General features: G+C 40.5%; 1 protein-coding gene and 1 long non-coding RNA gene across 2 annotated transcripts; one reads left to right on the top strand and one right to left on the bottom strand.

Moving 5' to 3' along the window:
* The first annotated feature begins 71 nt into the window (after window positions 1-71).
* On the top strand, window positions 72-15,579 carry LOC139793094 (myosin regulatory light chain 2, smooth muscle minor isoform-like). The gene is made up of 4 exons (XM_071737237.1): window positions 72-8,689; window positions 10,217-10,415; window positions 10,570-10,731; window positions 14,108-15,579. Exons 2-4 carry the CDS (start codon window positions 10,232-10,234, stop codon window positions 14,278-14,280), a joined length of 519 nt encoding a protein of 172 aa, XP_071593338.1. The 5' UTR covers window positions 72-8,689; window positions 10,217-10,231; the 3' UTR covers window positions 14,281-15,579.
* LOC139793095 (uncharacterized) lies at window positions 12,193-18,844 on the bottom strand. The gene is made up of 2 exons (XR_011724493.1): window positions 17,004-18,844; window positions 12,193-15,750 (listed from the first exon to the last, which is right to left on the bottom strand). It is a non-coding gene; the product is annotated as an uncharacterized lncRNA (long non-coding RNA).
* Between the last annotated feature and the right edge of the window lie 2,781 nt (window positions 18,845-21,625).

Below are 21,625 nucleotides of genomic sequence, written 5' to 3'. Positions count from 1 at the left end.
GTTTTGTCTCATGTCCTGTGTAGTAGAATGAAAGTTTGGCAGCTTGTGAAGATATTCCAGGTTTAGCTATATAAGTAAGTTTACTTTGTACTCAGTAGGCATTCTTTGACTTTTTTTTTTTTTCTCAAATTCCTGTTTTTTTTTCACTTCTGAGCTCAAACCTCATTTAAGCCATTTTTTTTTTCCAATTTTGTGGGTTTTATCTTCAAACAAATTAAGCTTCATTTTTTGTCTTTTTCTCCTACTGTGTTCTTTGCTATACTACTGAAAATTGCCACACCTGATTGTTCTGAAAAAGTTTGTTTTTTAGTCTATCTCTGTTCTTTGGTATAGTTGCTGAGGTATTTCTCCATGGGATGCTTTCAGGGTTCTAGGAACAACTCATTTTTTTTAGAAGGTAGTTTACAAGTATGGGTGGAAGTTCTCGCCTGCACTGCCCATGTCACAGCCTGGAGACCTGGAAACACTGTTCTGTTGCAATGTTGCTATGTAACATTAGGCTGAGGAATAGTTACACTGCCACTTCTTTGGGCTCATCTGCTCACACGTGTACAGGCCAAGTTTGTGTGCATACATGTAAGCATGCTGCACTCAGGATAGAAGTTAAATTCTCTTAATTAAAATTTTGTAAGATTGTTATGAAGTCCCAAACCATTATTTTTCTGATCCTGCCTTCTTAGTACATCTTAGATGCTGATGTATTTATTATATGGAGTAATCAACAACAGACAAGCCAGCTGGATTTCTCTTGCTGGAAATAACTTATGAATTAGTGGTTTTAAATCCTAAATATGTTATATATAAGAGAATCTGGTATTCTTCCTTAACGGAAACTCTACTTCAAAATCTTCTGTACTGCTGCTCTTAATTTTTGAACAGCCAGCTGAAACATGGGATGTAGATGCTTTGCTTCTTGTGGCACTGTGTGGGTGTTATGTTCTTGGCTGCTCTCTGTGATTAAAGGGTGGGGACAGGGAACTTTATAAATGTAAAGATCCTTACTCAAGAAGACACATTATTGAGGAAGAATTTCCAAGGCTGTTAAAGTGTAACTAATAATGACCTTCCACACTGGGGTTTCCCTAGTATCTGTATTGTAACATAGGAAGCCAGTTAACCTGCAAGTGGGCACAAACCCCTTAACCACTGAAAGGCTACAAGACCTACAGACCCAGCCAAGAGACCATATAAGAACATCAGATGTGTTTTGTAGCTAGGCAGTGAGGAATGTCCAGACAGCTGAGGTTGCGTGTTGAGGGCTGCAGGGATGTCATCAATAATCCACTTCCAAAAATAAAAAATAACTTTGGTCACTGAAACAGCTTAAGATTCCAATGCCTCAGATTAGCATTTTGCAGCCAAAATCTTGGAACCTAGTATTTTCTCCCTTGGGATTCGTATACAATGGTCCCCAAGATCCACACCTGAATAAGCTTATGATTAAAAACTATTTTTATAGGCTGATACACATTAATAGCCTTACACCTACAGTGATGTATATAGTGCCCTGTGAAGCACTACTGAAAAGCAGTGATTTATTTAACACGTAGCCTGTTCTAACACTATATCCACAAAGGCCAAACTGAAGCCAAAGAGCTTCTGCAGCTGCATGAGAAACATCCAGAAGAAGACTGTGTTTGTGTGAAGTGCTGTTAGTATATGCTTACTTGCATTTTTATTTTTTCCCTTACTCTGATTTGCTGGAGATACGGGTAATGTGGAGCATTTATAAACACTCAGGATCTACTTGTTTCTGCTCTTTACCCATCATTTAAGCAAATAAACCCATCATTTATCACACAGTGATCAGATGATTCAAGCATTTCACAACACAAAATCAGATTAATATCCTAGCTCAGCAACTAACTGATGTCACAGAGGTGGTGTTTGTACACCCTGAAGTAAGGATCCATTTCACCGATGACCTTAGGACTATCTTTAGATCGCTTGTTTCTAGGATCACCATCCTATGCTGAGAAACAAAATTTAACACAGGGGCCCCATCCTGGCAAAAGACACCAGTAACAGCACATGCCTTTGTGTCATGCCCAGTGCATTTGTACAAAAAGCTCAAAAATACCTGAAATCTTGTAACCACATGTTTCTTGTAGCCTTTGCTTGTTTGAAACATTACCATCCTATTATTTGGTATGTTCCTAGTGTGTTCCAAACATCAATGAATAGCTCTTTAACCACAGCAAAGGCATGCAGACAATGTAAATCCAAATAATCGGTGAGTAACAATCACAGTCAAGCCAGGGACATTTTAGGTACCAGCATTTAATCTGCCCTTGGCATTGCTCATGAACCCATGCTCCTATTTTGGCTTGCTTAATCCATTTTTCAAACTCTACCATCATTTTCAGATCATTTTCTCTGGGAAAATTATTTAGGACAACAGTAACTCAGGAACAGTATTACAGAAGGCAGGACTAATAGAGGGGCAAAAAGAAATCAGTAAATGCCTCTCAAAATGTAGCTGAAAAAGAAGTTATCATGAAATGTTGAAAAGCAATACTGGAAAAATATCAAATTCCACAGTTTGTACTTGCTGCACTCAGCAATGACTCAATAGAGATCACTGTTTTCCTGAACTTGCATATTAGATAGGGAACTTTAATCTTAGGGGAAAAAAAGTAAGAAAAAAAAAATTGTCCCATTTTCCTCTGCAGTCTGTGGGCCTGTATCATTCCCCAGGAACACTCATTTTGGGTAGGTGCAAATTCTGTTGCTGTAAGCAAAGCACACAAGCTGCTGTGGCAGCACATCCTTCAGTAATCCCTGCCCTACGTCTTGAAAAAAATAACTTATATTGCAAATTTCAACAACAGAGAATACTACCAAGAAATCTTTTCAGCCCAAATTTGTGGTATTTCCTGAAGAACACATCATACATAATAGACTTTGCATCACAGGGTGTAAGGGGTCATGCAGGCTCTATGAATACAATAAATCCAAGGGAAGACAATTACATGTTTCTCATAAGCAGGTAACAAATGGGAGAGCAGGATATCAATCTTCCTCCTGGAAAATCCTAACTGTTGCTACATGCAGACACCTCTGCCATGAAGCAATGATTTGGTCATTTAGTAATGACCAAGCCTTGACATTTGATAAATCTTGGAAGTTACAAATACTACAAGATTAGGCAGGTCAAGACAAAGTTTAATATATGTACCTAAAGGAGCAAATAGTGTGTGACAGCAACAGTGATTTTAACATTCCTGTAAACTGTCACTACACAATTTTAGAAGGTTTATTTAATCCATATTTTGTAATTTCTCCACTTTGGCTATTGTAGGGTCAAAAGTGAGAATCAAAAGGCATAATTTCACAATAATTTCCAGCCTGTCTAGCATTTTCATGTGACTGGGTGTAAAATGAGGCCTGTGAGGCCCCTCTTCACATTTGCTAAAATAGAGCTGGCATCAGACACAAGTAACTTAGCACTGTATCTGACACTGTTTTTTTCTTCCTCTACCCAATTCTTCTTAGTTGTGAGCTTATAATCTCTAATACATAAGTTTTTATACTGGCAACATATTTAGCACTCCACAAGAAGCACATTGATTTTGAAACTGCTCCACCAGCCAACCTGCCTGGGCAACATGAGCCTGCCTAGGCAATAGCTAGTAAGAAAACTTAAAACAGCTCAGTTTTTACTTCAACTCCCTCTTGTTTTCTGGGTATGTTTTATAATACCATTTTAGGCCTTTGGCCAAACATTGAGCAAAATTCATTTCCTTCCTTATTTGTACATAAAGACTGTCAGCTACAATCACTAATTTAACATGCAAGGGCACATATGTACACCCTTAGGTTTAGAAGAATTAACTACATATGTTTGAAAGACTGGAGGCCTTTGTCTCTTCTTATTAAGAATGCTTTATCAACACTTGGTTTTGCATTTCATGTGGAATCATGATGTCTTGCAATATTTCTGTTTAAAACTAAAGCAAAAAGTGAGAAAACCCCACAGATTTGGCTAATGTTACTGCTATGTACTAGATGGTATAAAAAACAAGTGATGGTGGTACAGTGACTATTTTATCATAGAGAACAGGTAGCAAGGGACAAAAACCTAGCAGAAACCAACAGCCCCAAATGGAATTTTCAACTTTTATTTGTGTTCTTATATAGAAAGGACTTTTAATTTGGGAATGCAAGGAGCACTTTGTCTGCTGAATCCAGTCCCTCAGAACTTCATCCCATTTCAGTGCCCATCCATACAGTGAGTGAGCTGCAGATTTAAAGAGTTTTTTGTGTTTTTTTCCTGTTTTACAACACTTCAGAAGCTGACTTAATTTTATTTATGTCCTGTTACATTTCTCTGCTTTGGCCTTGTCCCTGGAATATCATTGTAATACAACAGTCTACAGAATTTATGTTCTTGCCTTTTCCTCAGCTATGCACACTAGAAGTCACCAGAATGTCAAACAGAGCTATTTCTCATTTGCAACAGGGAGAAGGAATATATCTTTCTTCTACAGGCTCCAGTACATTATCTGACAGCCTTTACTTTTCCTGCTCCAGCATCTATGTTATGACAGGGACCACCTGGAAAAGCAATAACTTACCATTTTTATTAATGAGGTCTTTAAATGAAAAGAGGGAATACCATGCAGCTGTTTAGAAGTCTTGCTCAGGTCTTCCAACAGACCCAAGGAAAGACATGCATTCAGAGTCTTTTCTTTCACTCATGACTTCTCAAATGTTTTCCTTTTGGATCACAGTTCTGGAGCTAGTTTTGGAGAAATTCCAGAACATGTCTGGGACATTTCCAGCATCATAAAAAGAATGGCTGTCGCTCTGACTGATGCAGCACTGCACTTGGGATAGCATAACAGAAATAACAAATAACAGCTGGAATCAGGAAAGAAGGGATGGAAAGGAAGAGGAATGAGCCAAAATATTAGGTAAAGCAATTGACAGGGAAAACAGTTTTGTTAAATGACTGTTTTGACCTAGAAATGACTCAGAACAAAATCGGAAATAGTTGATTGTGCTGTCAATACTGAACCTCTACAATAGCATTTGCTGTTGGTACGGAACAGTGATAATATGCTCAGAAAAATCTCTTAACTAGCAAAACCATCCACCCCTGGACTAGGAAGACTTTTATTGTGAACTAGTGCAGCTGTTCCTGTACAACTAATAGGATTCATAATGAAACATCATATGACACACACTGACTCTGCTTCATTAAGCAACCAAGTTAATCATAGATATTTGCACCGTCATCAGAACTCAGCAGAGGTGAGGGAACAGAGTGAATCAAAAGGAAGGAGGTAAAAGGTTTACTGTAAGTTGCTTGCTGCCTATAACAGTCTTGGAATTTACGTATGAAACATAATTATGAAGGCTTTTAGGCACTCCAAAGAAAACAAGTCCAGGAAAACAGTTCAACAGCATCAAAGTATTTAAGTATTTTAGATGGACAGGTTAGGAAAATTGTACACATTTTGCTTAAAAGGTTTTTTTTTGTTAAAGAAGACTGACATAAGTGAGAAGGGTGGGAAAAATAAAGAAAACAGTAATTGAAAGAAGAAAACTGAAGGAGTTCAGAGCACAGCATTCTTAAAAATAAAAATCATGTTTTCAAATGGAAACATCAATTCTTATTCTGAATGGCTTATGCAGGAAATTATGCGGTACTGACAAATAAAAAAAATTTGGCACGTACATTTTTGGGTGTGGTAGTGCAGGCATTTTTTCCCCAGCCCACAAAACAAAAGCAAGCACGTCACTAGGTGGCACCATGCCGCGGTACAACATTGCCTGAGAACCCCTGGCCCCAGCCGCCCCGCAGTGCCCGGCAGGGAGGGCACGTTCTCTCCAAGAGCATTTGCCGAAGCGCTTCCCTCTGGACACACTTGGCACTATGCGCTGGCAAACGGCGGGATGAACCACTTAGCAGCAGGCTACCCATTTCAGTCTCGGCTTCCCAGAACACACTTTCTCTAGGATGTGCCTGGACTTTACCAGAAGAGCCCGAAGGCCGCCTTTCAAGACCAGGCCTGCTGTCCCATCAGATAGCGATCTGCAAGCGCAGCTCCCCGCACAGCCAGGGAGCACCACAGAGAGCAGAGGAGCCTCAAGAACTCAAGAAACGGTTCGTGGCTTCACTGTACTGTCAGAACCAGCCTGTGAGGCAGCAGGAGGTGGGATTACAGCCACGCTCTCCTCCAGCGTTTGCCGGGGATGCACAGTCACAGCCAACTCAGAGCTGCACAGGGCTGCGGGCAGCTCACTGGTTCGATCCTCAAGCGGCAGCATCCCCAAAGGGAGGCTCAAGCACTGGAAAGGAAATCCTGCTCACCTGAGGGATCATCACAGACCATCACAGGCGTCATCAAGACATTTACTGTTTTTTTATTTTCAAGATCAAAATGAGTAAAAAAATATTTTCCAAATATTATGAAGCAAAGCAAGTCCCTTTTTTCCCCTTTAAATGTCTTAAGTGGTATCGTGAGTGCTGAAATCAAGTAAAATTTAACAATTTGTAAAAGCATTCTGTAGATTTACTTCTGCATTTAACAACTGCATCTCAATTCATTATGATGTCACAAACCGGAGACAAAAGCTTTGAGAAAGACAGCCCACTTTGTCATTAAAAACTGATCTCATACCAGACAAGTAACAGTACAGTAACTATTCTCACACCTTTAAAAGTTAAACACTGGAAACAACATAGATGACAGTTTTCACATAACACCTTTTTAATAGCATGAAAACCAATACAATATAGTTGTGCGCTTGCAGCTGTGGTTCGAATTAAAGTAAGTGATGAAAGGATTTTGAATGAAGATATCAAATAACTCTTCATAATTAAATTTCAACACACAATCAGTTGTTCAAGATCATCACAAAGTATTTTAATAACTCTGTTACTATCTCGGCATTTCTACTTCTTTTCTGCCCACTCACACTTTCAATTCAATTATCCAGAAACTCTGCCATGCAAAGTAAGTACAGAGGATTTTTTCCAAAACCCTTTTTTTCATAAGCATGCTCTCAATTCATCAAAGTTTAATGCATTTTTTTTCCATTGCACTTAGAGGCAAATTTTAGAAGAGCAATATTAATATACATCAAGGAAGAATGCTTAGAAGCAAATTAGGTCAAATTCTTAGACCTCATTAAATAATTGTTCTGGACTGAGGGGAGAGCGGGGAAACAAAGTTGTGTCTTTTAGTCACTGAAGTGTACCTTCAAATTTAGGACTGCAACTCCTATATATTAACCACTGTACGTACAGTGCCTAAATGTAATCCATTGACATTTGTAAATATAATCAGTAAATTGAGCAAGAGCCTGTTGATACGTTTTTTTTTCCTTTCCTCTTTAAGAGTTACGGTGTGCCAAGATACTGACTGTAGGAAACAAGTTAAAAGAATTAGGAACTGACAGCGAAGCTTTCCCATTTGGCAGTATTTTGGAATATTTTTGTGTGCTAAGCAACACCTTCTTGAAGGCCAAGTTTATATGGGATTTCAATATGCAAAATTTAAATAAACCATCCATTCAGAAATTTTAAAAAAATTCAAAACTGCAGAAGCAGTCATGGGCTAAAACCAAACTGCTTAAGTTACCTGAGACCCCATCCTCACGAGAGCACTAAAACCAGCTTGTATATCTATTTCTTTGAGATCCTACATCAATAAAAAGAAAGCTAAGAAAAAATTAGTGTTGCCCTTCACGTTTTTAATGAGTGTACTTTCTATTTAACAAAAAAAAAAAATATAAGAATAAATCTTCCAATGGATCTTATAATTTACAGCTGCGAGAGGTGCTAAATCTTGTTTATGCGGGAGTGCTCATTTAGAAGATTTGAAAGATGCAAAGTAGAATTTTTCTGACGCCTTAAGCGAACTACGTGGAAGCCTGAATGTCAGGATAACGCCTTACACTTGTTTAATCCGGCAGCATGTCACCAAATGATCAGGCTTCATTTATCTCCTCACTGCTATGAAACCATGAACCTGTTAACTCCGCGGTCGCCGGCTGAGCCTTCAGGAACACGAAGCTCCCTCTTCAACGTGATACGTAAAAAATAAGCACAGGGCGAAAACCTGCTGACCAGAGGAAGCCCACCAAGAACTACGCTTCCATCTCTTATCGGAGTGGAGCGTCCCCGCCGCGGCTCGGGTGCCGAACCCCGGTTGAACGCGGCGGCCTCCAGCCCGGAGCTGCCCCACGTACTCCCTAATCTCAGGCAGGCGCATGAAAGCAGCTGGGATTTATCTTTCCTCAGCAGCTTTCTGAGCTCTCCCCCAGCCTCAGAGCCCACCCCGCAGCCACCAGCGGCTCTCCCTCCATCCGTACCCCGCTGCCCGGTACCTGAAGGCGGTGCCCAGGGCCGAGCACCGGTGGAGGCGGTGACTTCCCCCGGGCTGCGCCAACGCTGCTGGAGGAGGGGGGGGGGCTGGGAAAGAAGCTGTCGCCGACTCGTCCCAAACCAGCCGCCCCGAGGAAGGAAAGGGGCTGAAATCGTTCGAGAAAAGGTCTCGCTGCCTTTTCAGTGCTTTCAGCCACTTCTCCCGCCTCCACTCGGTGTCGATCCCGCAGCTCGTCCTCCCCCCCACCCGCCACTCAGCAGGACGATGGTTTCTCCGGGAAGCACCGGGACTGCTGCCGCTTCCTCCTTTCGCCGCCTGTCTCGTACCGTGTTCCTGCAGTGGACGTTGTGGTGAGGCTGAGGAGGCTCCGGGAGTTGCCGGTGGGGAGGGGTTTGGGGGCGGAAACGGGCACAGGCTGTGGAGAGGGTGACCGTTGGGAGACGCGTTCGAACCAGCGGCCGTTGGCAGTGGCCGTTGTGGCAGTTGCTGCTGAGGGAGAAGCGATGGCGCCGGGACCGCCCTCACCGCCGGCTGAGGCTCTGACAGACGGAGCCGGAGCCTCAGCCTCAACTGGCGGTGGGGTGGCTGGAGGGGACCCTCGGTGCCGTCGCTAGTGGCGTCGTCTCCTCATGGAGAGGGCAAGAGCGCTTCGAACACTGCAGGCTTGAATCTTAGGGCAGGATGTAGCTTTTGAAGAGAGCTCAGCATTCCTCTGCCCACCCTCTCCCCTCCCCCCGCAAAACAAACCAACCAATCCCCCCCCCAAAAATATATATTAAAATATATATTCGTGCTACGGTTGCTGGAGACCTGAGCATTGTCGCCGAACTTGATTCTCCCTGCACATCCAGGCTTAGGGCAAGTTGTTTCCAGGTCACAGCCTTCTGTGGTGGAATTGAAAATGGTATGTGTAGGTTTTCCCTATTGCTATCTCCGTAAAAGGCAATTGCGGTCTCCCCCAGTTCCTTCTATAAAATCCTAAAGCTTGCTCGGCAGCACTGTACAATGGAAAACTAAGCAGCCTTAGCAACAGGTAAATTAATTGACATGGGAAGTGAAGAAATGGACCATTGCTCTGCCTTGTTCAGACCCAAGCTTAGTTAGCCTGAGTGTTACAGGTGAAGGTACCTTTTTCTAGGGAAATGAGCTTTTGCAGTGTGATTTGGTTGCTTTTTGTTTAAAGGAGTAGGCAGCAGAGGTCAGCTTTTAGGCATCCCAGACTTGTATTAGATTTCAGATAAAAACTAACTGCATAAAACTAAATAGAGGTCAGGCAGAACCTACCGGTGTGAGCAGTAGCTAGCATAGTTTTCTCCTAGTTTTAGAGTGTTGTTAATAATGGAAGGCAAGACAAGGGCAGACTCATACAGAACAGCAACTGCTTACCACTGCCAGGTGACAAGTATAGGTGCTTCAGAGTTTGTTCAGGTGAAATGAGTTGTTTTGCTCCTTCCCCACCACCTATTTTGCACGCAGTTATTGTATATCCATAGCCATATAGAGCTCTTTCACAGCCTTAAGAACAGCTCTGAAAACCTTGCTTTGCTCTTTTATACTTGAGACCAGTCCATGTTCCCTTCTTGAAGGTGCCTGGATCAAGAAGGGATCCCAGACAAAAGCTGTCCCTTTGAAGACTGAAATTCAAGCTTAACTTCTATCTGCTTTTAGTATTTTTTTTTTAGGAGCTTGTCTTTCATTTCTTCATATTTTATGAATCTCTATTTCCATTCTTGATTAGGGAAATATGTTCTGATGAGAGTAAATGGAAGTGTGTTAGATGCGTTTGCTATTGGTGAACTTTAACATTAAACCTTACTACGGTTTTTAAGTCCTAACTCTGAGCTCATTCTATATATTGCATTTACTTCTCTCTCTAGTGTAAAAAAATCAACATGTCGAGCAAAAAAGCAAAGACGAAGACCACCAAGAAGCGCCCTCAGCGTGCCACTTCCAATGTATTCGCAATGTTTGATCAGTCACAGATTCAGGAATTCAAGGAGGCCTTCAACATGATTGACCAGAACAGGGATGGCTTCATTGACAAAGAGGACTTGCATGATATGCTCGCCTCCCTTGGTAATACCACTTAGCTATTTATGGTTGCCAAGCAAATTTGTGCTGTTAAAATACTGAGTGTGGTATAGCTCATGAGAGATGTCTCCATTTATATTGGACTATTCAGATCACTTAATTGGAAAGCTGAAACAAATCTGAACCCCTTTATTTGTAGGAAAGAATCCAACAGATGAATACCTAGATGCCATGATGAATGAGGCTCCAGGACCCATAAACTTCACAATGTTCCTCACAATGTTTGGTGAGAAGCTAAATGGCACAGACCCAGAAGATGTAATCAGGAATGCTTTTGCTTGCTTTGATGAAGAAGCAACAGGTATGTGGGTGAAACTTAGCTGCTTGGTGGGGGTCAGTACTTTTATGTTGTGTTTCTAAATAGTCTGCTGATTACAGTAATCCTTCTAGATGGCATATTCTACAAAGTCATGAGAATTTGCCTTTCTGCTGAGAAAGTAAAAATCATCTGTTCTGTGTGAGTACTGAGGATTAGTACTAATGTCCTGTGAGATTTTGAAGAAAAGTGGGTAGTGCATATGTTCCTCAAAGTGTAAAATAAGATTCATGTGGTCTAAGAAGATAAGGAATTCAGATTGGTAACTGATTTTTCTATGGCATGGGAAAGGTAACAGATGTGAAATCTGTAACACAACTGAGTTTGTCCTCTTCCAGCCGTCAATCTGAGAAGCATCTGCATTCTTCCATGTTTTTAGTATTTCAGGGAAGGCTGTCCAGACTACATAAACTCTTTTGAACCCTCATCTTGCCTAGTCTGTTTTATGGCTCTGATGACAAATCTCATGTGTCATATCCTCACCTGCAGCTCAGTCTGTTTTCAGATTGCAGGTAGGGCTGCAGCCTTTATGATCTAAAGATAAAAACTGGGGTGGGGTCTAGAAGACAGACGTGACAGGTTGGACTGACTTGCATTACAAGATGGAGTGGGGGAAAGAGAAAAAGCAGAGCTCCATTTTACTATATCAGACTTTCAAGCTGGCACCTGTAATCTTGAGGTTAGAGTTTATACTTTATATATTAATGTAGGCTAAGATTCTGGAGAAGTGTGTAGTGACCAGGAGTTAATCCTTTGCCAGTTCTGCAGAATTAGAGTATGTCAAGGCTTTGACATGTGAAAATGTCTTATTAGTGTGTGCTGAAATCAGTTGGCCTCAGTACTGGACATGTCACTGCACCTATAACTTTACTTACAATTGTGCACCACAATATTTCAATCTAACCTGTGGATATATGCTCTGAAACTTTCAAAGGATATTACTCCATTTCAAACAGCTGTTTTCAGTCTGTGTATTTTTAGCACCTTTTGCCTTTTCAAAGAGCATCCCCTTCCTGCTGAAGTGTAGGTAAACAGCCTTTCTGCTGGTAAGGCCTTTTCAAATGTTAATTGACTTCCTCCCTCTCAGGGGAAATCTCTTTACCATCTCCTAGAGAAGGAAGTTTTGTTAGTAGGTTAATTATTTTCTCTCCACAGGTAGTCTGACATGCTACAGGGTTTTTTTGTGCAACAAAACAAGAGCCTGTGAATTACAATATAAAGAAAATTATTGTGCGACCAGTTCTTTTGAAGAGTAACCTTCTACGTCTATGTAAACAATAAGTTACTAGTTCAGGCCCACATGTACCGATAAGATTGATTTTATTATCTTTCAGCTCTGTGTGGTAAATGTTTTAGTCTAGTCCTAGGATAATTTGAGGATAATGGTTCCACAGTCCTTTCTGTGTCTTATGCCACCCTCCAATTTTAACCAGGAAGCATGTTAGATATGTTATAGTGTTTTATTGATTTTTGATTCGTAATAGTCAAAATGCAGTCTGCAAAATAATGTGTTATGTATTTGTGGAACCCATGTTATGTTTGTCTTTTACTCATTTTATTCACAGATTTGGCTTCTGATCAGTTTGTTCCTAAAAAAAAAAAAAAACAAACCAAAAAAGCCCAAAGACATTTCCAGTTTTATCAAACCTTTTCTTTTTTTTCACTGCTCATAATCTCCATGTGCATGTGAGTTATGGGCCTTATTTCCTGGCTTTACATCGGTGTAGTTCATCTATATTGAAACTGTGTGAGGGAGAGTGGGAGTAGTGTTTGCTTTACAGTTTGGTGTTACTAAAACTTTTAGTAAGTTTCTGGTCTGGCATGTCTGGTGTTTAATCACATAGCTGTTCAGACAGAAGCAATTAAGTCCTTGAGGCTAAACTTGCAGCACCAAAGGCCTTGCATTCTTTGGATACTAATCCTTATGTCACCTCTCATCACTTCTTGGTCTCTGTAGGACTGCAGAAATAGAGAGCCTAATCTGTTTAGCTGTTTTTTCCCCTTATTTACACATCTACAAAGGGACAACTCCAAAATTTCACCTGATGAAGATGAGCCTGGCTAACCAAACATTCTCCTTTTTAAAGTAGAACATTGCTGTGAGGCTTCTTCATTTGGAGTCAGCAATCAAGGGCTTGTCTACACTGGGATATGATGCTGTTTTAATTAGCATATGTTGAAACACCTTTTCTTTTTTTTTTTTTCCCTGCTTTCTACATCAACCCTATGATAATTTGTCAAGCGTATTGACTGCCTTTTGGTTCCCTGGTTCCCTGTTTGGTTTTGTTTCTCCAATGAACTCTGCGTAAGTTATTCAGCTCTTTCCAAAGCAGATTTTAAAAAAATCACATTCTCACTGCATCTACAGCAGCTGATGTGGGTGTCTACAGATGATTTCCAGCTGTTCTGCAGAGTTTACACATCTTATTTTTGGAACATATTTCTACCTCATCTGTTCTGTTATTGGTATTTCTCCGACTAAAGCTCAATAACCAATTTCTCTCTCAAATGAAGCAACTATTGTGCCTGGTAGGTCTTATTTCAACATTAAGCAGTTTCTGCATTCTGTATTCTGTCTACTGTTTGTTATGTACATTTTTGTATTAATCTCTAAACTTTGCTGGAATTATTTGGCAACTGGTGGTTCTGCCCTTCTATTGAAATTGAATGAACAGAATGTACTTAGCAACTGCTCATTTTATATCTTTATTTCCTCCAAAATCTTCTGCTAATATTTTTGCATAAAATAACTAAATATATCCTACCTTTTTTTGACTAACTTTTCCACCTCTACCTCTCCACAGTTAACATCCTTCCTTCCTCCTGAGTTAACTTGCTCAGTCCTGCCTGGAAGTCTTTTCTGTTATAAACTCTCCCTGGATGATTGCCAGCAGTTCACTGTATCCATGTAAACTGCCTCCAGCAACAGTATTGTGCAGCAGTGAAGAGAAAACCGGTGGTTATTTAGTCCCCAGGGGAAACTAGTTTATACAGGATGGGCAAATATATCTAATTAAGTCAAGAAAAAATATAATTCAATTAAGAGAACAGCTTGTGTAATGAAGGCTAGCAGTTACAGGAACTTGTTTTTCCACTTCAAGCTGTTGAATATCAGTAGGTAGAAATAGGTGTTGTTAGATCACAGCAGATCTGTGTGAAATGCAGCAAACTTCTCCTCCTTTCTCTTTACATTCAAGGAATTTCTTTAGAATTCAACAGAGAAAGTACTCTGTGAAAATACATTTATTACATGCTGTGTTAGTTCATGTTGGTTGGTCGGTCTGTCTTGTCTTACTGCTTTTGAAGACTAAGCTAAGAAATGGCTTCCTTTTTGTCTTCCTCTCTCTCTCTGTCATTCTAGGGTTCATCCAAGAAGATTACCTGCGAGAGCTGCTGACAACAATGGGAGACAGGTTCACAGATGAAGAGGTAGATGAGCTGTACAGAGAGGCACCCATTGACAAAAAGGGGAATTTCAACTACATTGAATTCACACGTATCCTGAAACATGGAGCAAAAGACAAGGATGACTGAGCAAATCTCTGAGTACCTGCAGATAGCTCTTTTTTGTTTTTTCCCCCATTAATTTTATTTCTCAGGATCTGTTTTTTGTTTTTTTTTTTCTTGTTGGAACTTTTGCATACATTTTTAGCATTCCAGCTTTTTCTCTGTGAACTTTGGGGCTGCTCAGGCATGCCTGCGCCTTTGTAAGAAGACTGGGAATGGGCAGGGAGAGGGTACAGCCTACAGTGACAGAGACTGAGGGACAAATATTAGTGACTGTGGAGGCCCAGGAAGAAATATCATCCTATTTGTCCTAGCTAGATTAATTTTACACTTTTAATGGTAACTTTTCAAATAAAACACTGCTATATTAAGTACATCATTAAAATTCTCATGCTAGAAGTGGAATGTTCATCTACTCATATCTGTAAATATTTTTGCAACTGTGTGCAGTTGTGTTGTTACCTATTTCTGCCTTAAAAATGAAGCATAAGTCACTTAAGCTTACTGATGCTTGTACTTTAGCAACTGTGTACTTCACTTGATACTGTGAGCATACAGAATGAAGAAATTCTCATCCTTCAAATTTCAGTACATTATAAATTAATGATTTCTGTCCAAGCTTTGCACATTAAACTTTCTAAATCTTACAGATGTAATTTAGGGGGTATTATACTAATTTAGCACCTCAATTTCTTGACACTGAGTACATTATTAATACTGCTTTTTTAAAATTTATATGGTAAATCCCGGAGTCTTCTTAAAAAAAGATACTGTGTGTGAGTAGGAGGTGTGACACCTCTTACCAGATCTGCAGGGCTGATCAGTATTCATTACTTTTCATTACAACTCTTTTTTTTTTTTTCTTTTTCTTTCTCTCTCTTCCCATCTATTTTCAAAGCACAGTGAGAATGGGGCTGGAGAAAGAATGAAGGTACTCTGTCTCTGGCCTTTTTGTTTTCTCTCTGAAAATGCTACTCTTGCTTTCCAAATGAAGCAGTACACTGTATGTTGTTAAGAGGGATGCTCTGGGTGTGTAAGAGGGAGACAATCATATTAGTTCCACTTTCACATCATCATATCTTGTAGTTCTTGGGGCAGGGAATGCACTTGTTGTAGTACTCCAAAGCAACTTTGCCATAATCGGAATACCTGTGGTTATGTTTTTTTTGGTCTTGAGAGAGGATGATCAGATCTGCTTCTGTCATTTCTAGGGATTATGGTGTTAAGACTTAAGAATTTAGTCATTTGGATGAGAGAGCTTTGTTGTGTCTTGGTAGGCTGCTACTGTGAACTGAATTTTTAATAAATTTCATTAGAGGACAGTGATTCTTCACTTTAGAAATAAAACTTTTTGTTCATGAATAAGAAAATACAGGACTCTTTTGGGAAGGACACTACCATAAAAATTGTTCCCTGGTACCTTTAAGAGGCTTCTGAAGCTTCTGCTCTACCCGAGTCCCAGTTAGCTTTGCAAAAGAATGGCAAGTGGGAAAGTTGCTGAAAAACAGAAGATAGTGGAAAAGGGTTCAGAACTCTTTCAGAGAAGACAGAAAGAAACCTAAATGCTTCAAAAATAACGGTTTTTTTCTCAGTTTCTCTAAGCTGCTCTTTTTGCCAAGAATACTTACATTTAGAGGGGGTAGAGATAGAAAACCTCAAAAAAAGGACTTTTGTAAACTCATCCGTGAAAACAGTTTTGCTGTGTCTGAAGGAGAGCCGCCTGTCCTTTGCAGGGAATTCGAGGCCAATGTCCAGAACCATCAGTAGGTGGCATCGCAGCTCCTAGCACTGACTTAGTTGAGGAACAAATGGCTCCCAACACACTTTTTTGGGGTTTTTTTGTTTGTTTGGGTTTTTTTGTTTTGTTTTTTTTTGTTTGTTTGTTTGTTTTTTTTTTTGTTTTTTTTTTTTTTTTTTTTTTTTAGTTTGGATTTGTTTTCTGTTGTTTTTTTGTTGTGGGCTTTTTTTTGGAGCCCTGAAGACCTCATTTGATGCAGTGTACAGAGGAAAACACGGTCAATTTCCAGAGCTCTGCTTCTACCACAGCAAAGACCAATTCTTTTGGGATTTTTTTCAAATTGCAGCTTTTGTATGCGCTGAATTTTAATCAAGCTCTCCCATTACATTAGGGAGAAAAAAAGGCATCTGCAAGCCGTCGTTACAGCCATGTATGTACAAACACATGTGGTGTATGTTTGAAAAAGATTGGGTTTCAAAAGGACTCCAGGCCTTCCTTGTAACTCAAACCAGACACACTGCTCACGCATTTCATTTCTCACTATCTCAGTCAGTGCTCTTGTGTTGTACGATTAGCTTTGAAAATCTACCCCAAATTCAAATTTATATGTTTGCATAACTTTATTTACATATGAAAGGCTAAAACCTGTGATGGACACTAAACTGTTGAGACTCAGAGTGAGGCACCTGGTATTTACAGCAATAAATGCCAATTGTTAAACCCTTGCTCTTGCTCATGGGCCAAGGCTGTGTGTCTTTATAGCAATGCTTATATGTCATTTGGTTTTGTGATGATGAACTGTAATTCACCAGTGCTATTGTTCTTATCCTTGCCTTTGGGAGAATCTTTGTTTTGCTGTCTCATGTTTAATGGCATTTCATGCTCTGATACAAACATGTCAGAGACACTGTTAAAAAATGGACTTCTGGGGGAGTATTTCAGAGGCCTGGGATTTCTCTTGAAAATAACTTTTAAAACACAACACATACACACACCCCCCTCCCTGGCTCACCTCTGAAGCAGAAGGTGCCTTGCAGTCTGTGTCTATCTGGAACCAGTAGCACTGGTTTTAGAGGCCAGCTGCAGTTCTCAGTCCTGGCAAAATCAGTCCTCATTAAGAGCCACATAGAACCTCCAAATGTTCTTGCTGAAGTGGGTCAGCAGAACCTGAAGGCGTTTATGGCAGGATGTCTGTCTCTTCACTTTTTTATTATTAATTCAGTTTTTTTTTCTAGCAAGGTCACTTGAGTGGAGCGCTGGAACAATCAGGCTTTGAATCCTCTCAGCTAGAAGAGAGAATTAAAAGTAGGTCTGCAACATTCAGGCTGACTGTTAAACCACTGAACAATTGAATAAGGGAGGGTGGAACTATCACAAGCAGCTGTGTTTTATTGTGCTTGGTTTTGGGTTTTTTTTTGTTTTTTTTTTTTCCTTTTTGGCAAAGGAAAGCACTTAGACAGGATTAAAGAGATCAGTTCTACCTGAAGACACTTTCCTGCTCTTGAAGTTCCCAAAACCTCTGATTCATAAGCAGGACGGGTGTGCTTGTTTCCTGAGGTTATGGAGGCAGCTAAGCTGGACTCTGAATGAGTTTTAACTTATGAAGTGTTTCTTCTTCAGTGCTGTTAATGAGAAGCAGTGCCTCGCCAGGCAACTGTCTCACACATCCTGTATTTGGCCTAACACCCCCCACACATACTCCCCATCAGTGTTAGGTAATAGCTTTAAAGAATGTCACTGCCCTTAGCGTTGGGTGCTGTAAGCTGCTGAGGCTCAGCACCTGATGATCCTCGAGCAACTCAGCTATCTCTGTACCAGGGGCAGTCATTTTATAACCCATGCTGTCCCTACTTCTGAGTTACAGCCCTAAATCCTGTAGAAAGCACAGTGGTGACTCCTTACCTTCTCTCCAGTATATTGCAGGTGACTTTCAAGCAGATCCTTACTCAGTAAGCTTGTTTTAATAGTTATTAATCTTAGTGCCTAACTCCCCTAGATGGGGAGAAAAAATCCCCTGTCAGTCTGGGAGGCATGGCTCACTGGGAATAGCACCAGTGGTGTCAAGCATTCTGCCCTGTCATCCAGGTGCCAAGCAGTGAGGATTGAATCCACCATCATCCAAATGTCAAATGGAATGATGCTTGGTCTAGAAAAACGTAAGAGTCTTAGGAGAATTCATGTCAGCAAGGCGGTAGTGTCTTTATAGGAGGCACTTGGTATGACCTTTGTGGACTGTATCCTAGCAGCAGGCATGGTTTACGCTGCTGTTCAAACACCCCTGGCTAACTGCTGACTCATCGCCAGTTCCACTGTATGCATCCCGCTGCCTAATTATAAAAATCGTTTTAGAAGCACTCATTAGCTGTGAGACACAAACCTAACTCGAGTTCCTCTGCAGTCATCACAAGATCAGAAGTGTTAGTACACTGAGTATTTTAAAACATAAAGAAGTGTTCACACGGCTTTAATAGCAACGCATACCAGTCCCAGCAGGCTTCTTTCAGTGTGTAGATAAGAGTTGCAAATTAAAAGATACTTGCAGCTGGAAGCTTCCTTTCCAAATAACTGCAGGTCACTGTGACATTGGAAACAGTTGCAAAAAAGCTGCAGTATGACCACAATCGCTGCATACTGCCCCCCCCCCCCCCCCTCCATGCACAGACACAAGATTTCCTTGAGAAATCTGCTCAGCTCTATGCCCCACAGCCCTAGCAGGCTTCAAAGCTATAGGGCTGGAGTCAGTTGAAAGGGGAGTTGACAAGTTTCATGTTAGCAAGATAAGCTGGTGAACTTTGTGATACATTTTTGGAAGAGAATTAAATGGAACAAAATTACTTGTAGTTAGTGCTTGCCTGTTTCCATTGTATATTTATTAGAACCTGAGATAATATATTGTGCAAAACAAAGTTATAACACTGTTATTGCCATCCTTTTGGCAAATGGGAACTTGGCCATGAATCTAAATCCTTCTACTTTGCTTGCCCTCCTCCTCTGCTAATGAAAAAGAAAAGGGAAGGAAAGAGATGGAAAGAGAAGGAAAGGAAAGCAAAAGGGAAAAGGAAAGGGGCATTAGGAGTTGCAGTGTGGATGGGAGAGTTAGTCAGAAGACAGTACTTCTCAGAAGTACTTGGGTTTACTCTCTTCCTGTTGCAATGTGTCTGATTTGCTGCTGGCCCTGAAATTTTCTGCCTCAAGCTCCGAATACAGAATTTGGGTAACTGAGTAGCTACCTAAACTTAAGAAGATTAAAATACCAGAAAGATGAGAGAAGATAGGGGCTGAGACACTGAAGTATTTTCTGATGCAGTTGATCAGAGGGGTGACTCTAGTTGAGATGCCAGCTGAGTTCCAGATCATTCTTCTTCAGAAGCTGGACGCCAGTGCCTAGTCAACTCTCCAGATAGCCCCTGCTTTGGCAACCCAGGACCAAGAGCTCTAGGGCTCTGTTTCATATTTGATGTTTCACTCCCTCTCTCCCCCCCCCTCCTCCTCTCCTTTATGCAAATTCTTAAATGTCTTCCACATGTGATGGGGCCTGCATCCATCCCTTCTGCTAGAAGCTTTACACATGCCTAAGGGTTGAGGCCCTCAAGCAAGAAAGGCGTTTCCCTCCAAACTTTATGAACCACACCTTGGGCCTCAGCTCAAGATAAGATTTAAAGCAGGTAATAAGGTGTACATAAGGCAGGCTTTGCAAATTTGGTGAGTAAAAATTCAAGCACCTCCAGGAGTAGTTCAGTGGCAGCTTTGAAAATGCTGTCAGTATGTAACTGGGATGTCAGTACCTCAGACATTCCGGGCTCTTGGCTGAACAACCAAATCAGATTCTCGTGCACATCCCTGGATGCACAGCAATGGGGTAACACATGACAAAGCTGTCATGTGAGGGCAGTAGGTAAGTGTGCAAGGAAAACAGGAGACTGTTTTGGCTGGTGTTCTTACTAGTGATGCCTGGAAGATCTTACCCTATGCCAGATGTTCAGGGCTTTTATGCCCTGAATTATGCCTCTTCCACCACCAATCTCAAGGATTGCTAAAAAAAAAAGAGGTAACATCAAACAAAGGGGTGCTTGTCTGCTTATTTTCACAACGATTTTCCAGACTCAAAGGGTACTTTACACCTATGTGACTGATTCTGGATTATTCTTACCTATGACAGATTTAGTGCTTGCACACACCCTTTGCAGGAATGTTTTTTTGTTACCTACTGGTGGGTTTTAAAGTGACTATAAAAGCAAGGAAAGCATTTGGGAGATGCTGTTATTATGAACAGGTTAGGGTGTGTTTATTTTAGTTATTTCTTCCTTGCAATCCCCCCATGCCTCCCTTAAACCTATCCACAGGCTTTTCTTCTACAGCAAGATTATACTGAATTGAGGGAGGTTCAGCTAAAAAGGCATTTTCAGCAACATTACATGATTTTCCAATATTTATCTTTACACACTAACACATAATTCTGGCTTACTTCCTGACTCTGCTAGTTTTAGGTATATTTTTTTTATATATTTTTTTTAAAGTATGGTTTGCTTGAATTACTGATTCTGAACAATATTACATTAATGACTTTCCTATACAGTTTGCCCAATTTTATCTCTGTGGCAGTTGAAATTTTCATTTGGTGAATCTCCTCACATTTTTCTGTTATATGCAACTGATGTCAGACACCTGTGATATCTGTGCATGATCTTACATGGTCCACAAAGGTTTGTTTCAAGCTTTCGTTCCTAGCACCTATGAAGAAAATTACTATATAAAATCTGTTTAGAGCAGGAGTTGGTTGGGGGTAGGGGACAAGAAGTTTTATCCCTGGAAATAAAAGCAATGTGGCATGAAAGCATTTGTAATATGGGTTACTTTTAATGAATCTTAGCCACTTAGCTGACTGAAGATATTAAATTGGTCTTTCCCTAAAGTAAGTAATTAACTTTCAACACTGAAAATTAAATTGCTTAAGATTATTACATAGTTATCTGAACAATACTTCTAGTGTCTTGTTGCCTTTATTGCTTTTTTGCCCCTGGCATTCTGTATGTAATCATCCAGACACCATGAGAAATATTGATTAAATAAATTGGGGCCCTTTGCACAGTACAATCTTGGTTTATATAATCTTATACAACAAGTTATTACTGTAACCCAGTAATAAATAAGAGTAGAATGGAGATGGAAACCTTGGGCAAAGCTACTCTGTCCTGTAATCTATAGTCAAAAGTAGTTTGTACTTCTGAAATAAGTTATGTCTTTACTGGGAGAGAGACAGACTCCTGAGGTAACTTCAGTAGACAGTTTCCTCTTAGATTGAGCTTATTTCCTCTTACTACACTGAAAAAAAGCTGCTGAGGAGCAGCTTCAGTGCCAGTTCTCACAATGGTCTCAGAACTCCTGACAGGTGAGTAGTTCTCCCTCTGTGTTTGCACAGTGTCTGGCAAAACAGGAGGGGTTGCAAATACAATGTCTTCCAGCATTTCTATAATTAAAGTAGGAAGAAATTTTTCAGTAGTGGTGACAAAAGCTATGCTTGAACAGCTTCCACCAGGCCCTCTGTAATTCAACAGAACATGGTTTCTACTTCTGGCTTTGGCTGGGCTGATTTAACAGCTTTCTGTTACCAGTGCTCTAGATAACAAGTGGCAA

The sequence above is a fragment of the Heliangelus exortis genome, chromosome 2 (assembly GCF_036169615.1).
Source record: "Heliangelus exortis chromosome 2, bHelExo1.hap1, whole genome shotgun sequence".
Classification (NCBI taxonomy): Eukaryota; Metazoa; Chordata; class Aves; order Apodiformes; family Trochilidae; genus Heliangelus; species Heliangelus exortis.
This window is presented reverse-complemented; position numbering and strand designations above follow the sequence as displayed.

What these genes read in the sequence shown, in the direction of transcription:
- LOC139793094 (XM_071737237.1), top strand. Translation starts at nt 10,232, where the DNA reads ATGTCGAGCAAAAAAGCAAAGACGAAGACCACCAAGAAGCGCCCTCAG. An exon ending in TGATATGCTCGCCTCCCTTG is followed by an intron (nt 10,416 to 10,569) that starts GTAATACCACTT and finishes CTTTATTTGTAG; the next exon opens with GAAAGAATCCAACAGATGAA. An exon ending in CTTTGATGAAGAAGCAACAG is followed by an intron (nt 10,732 to 14,107) that starts GTATGTGGGTGA and finishes CTGTCATTCTAG; the next exon opens with GGTTCATCCAAGAAGATTAC.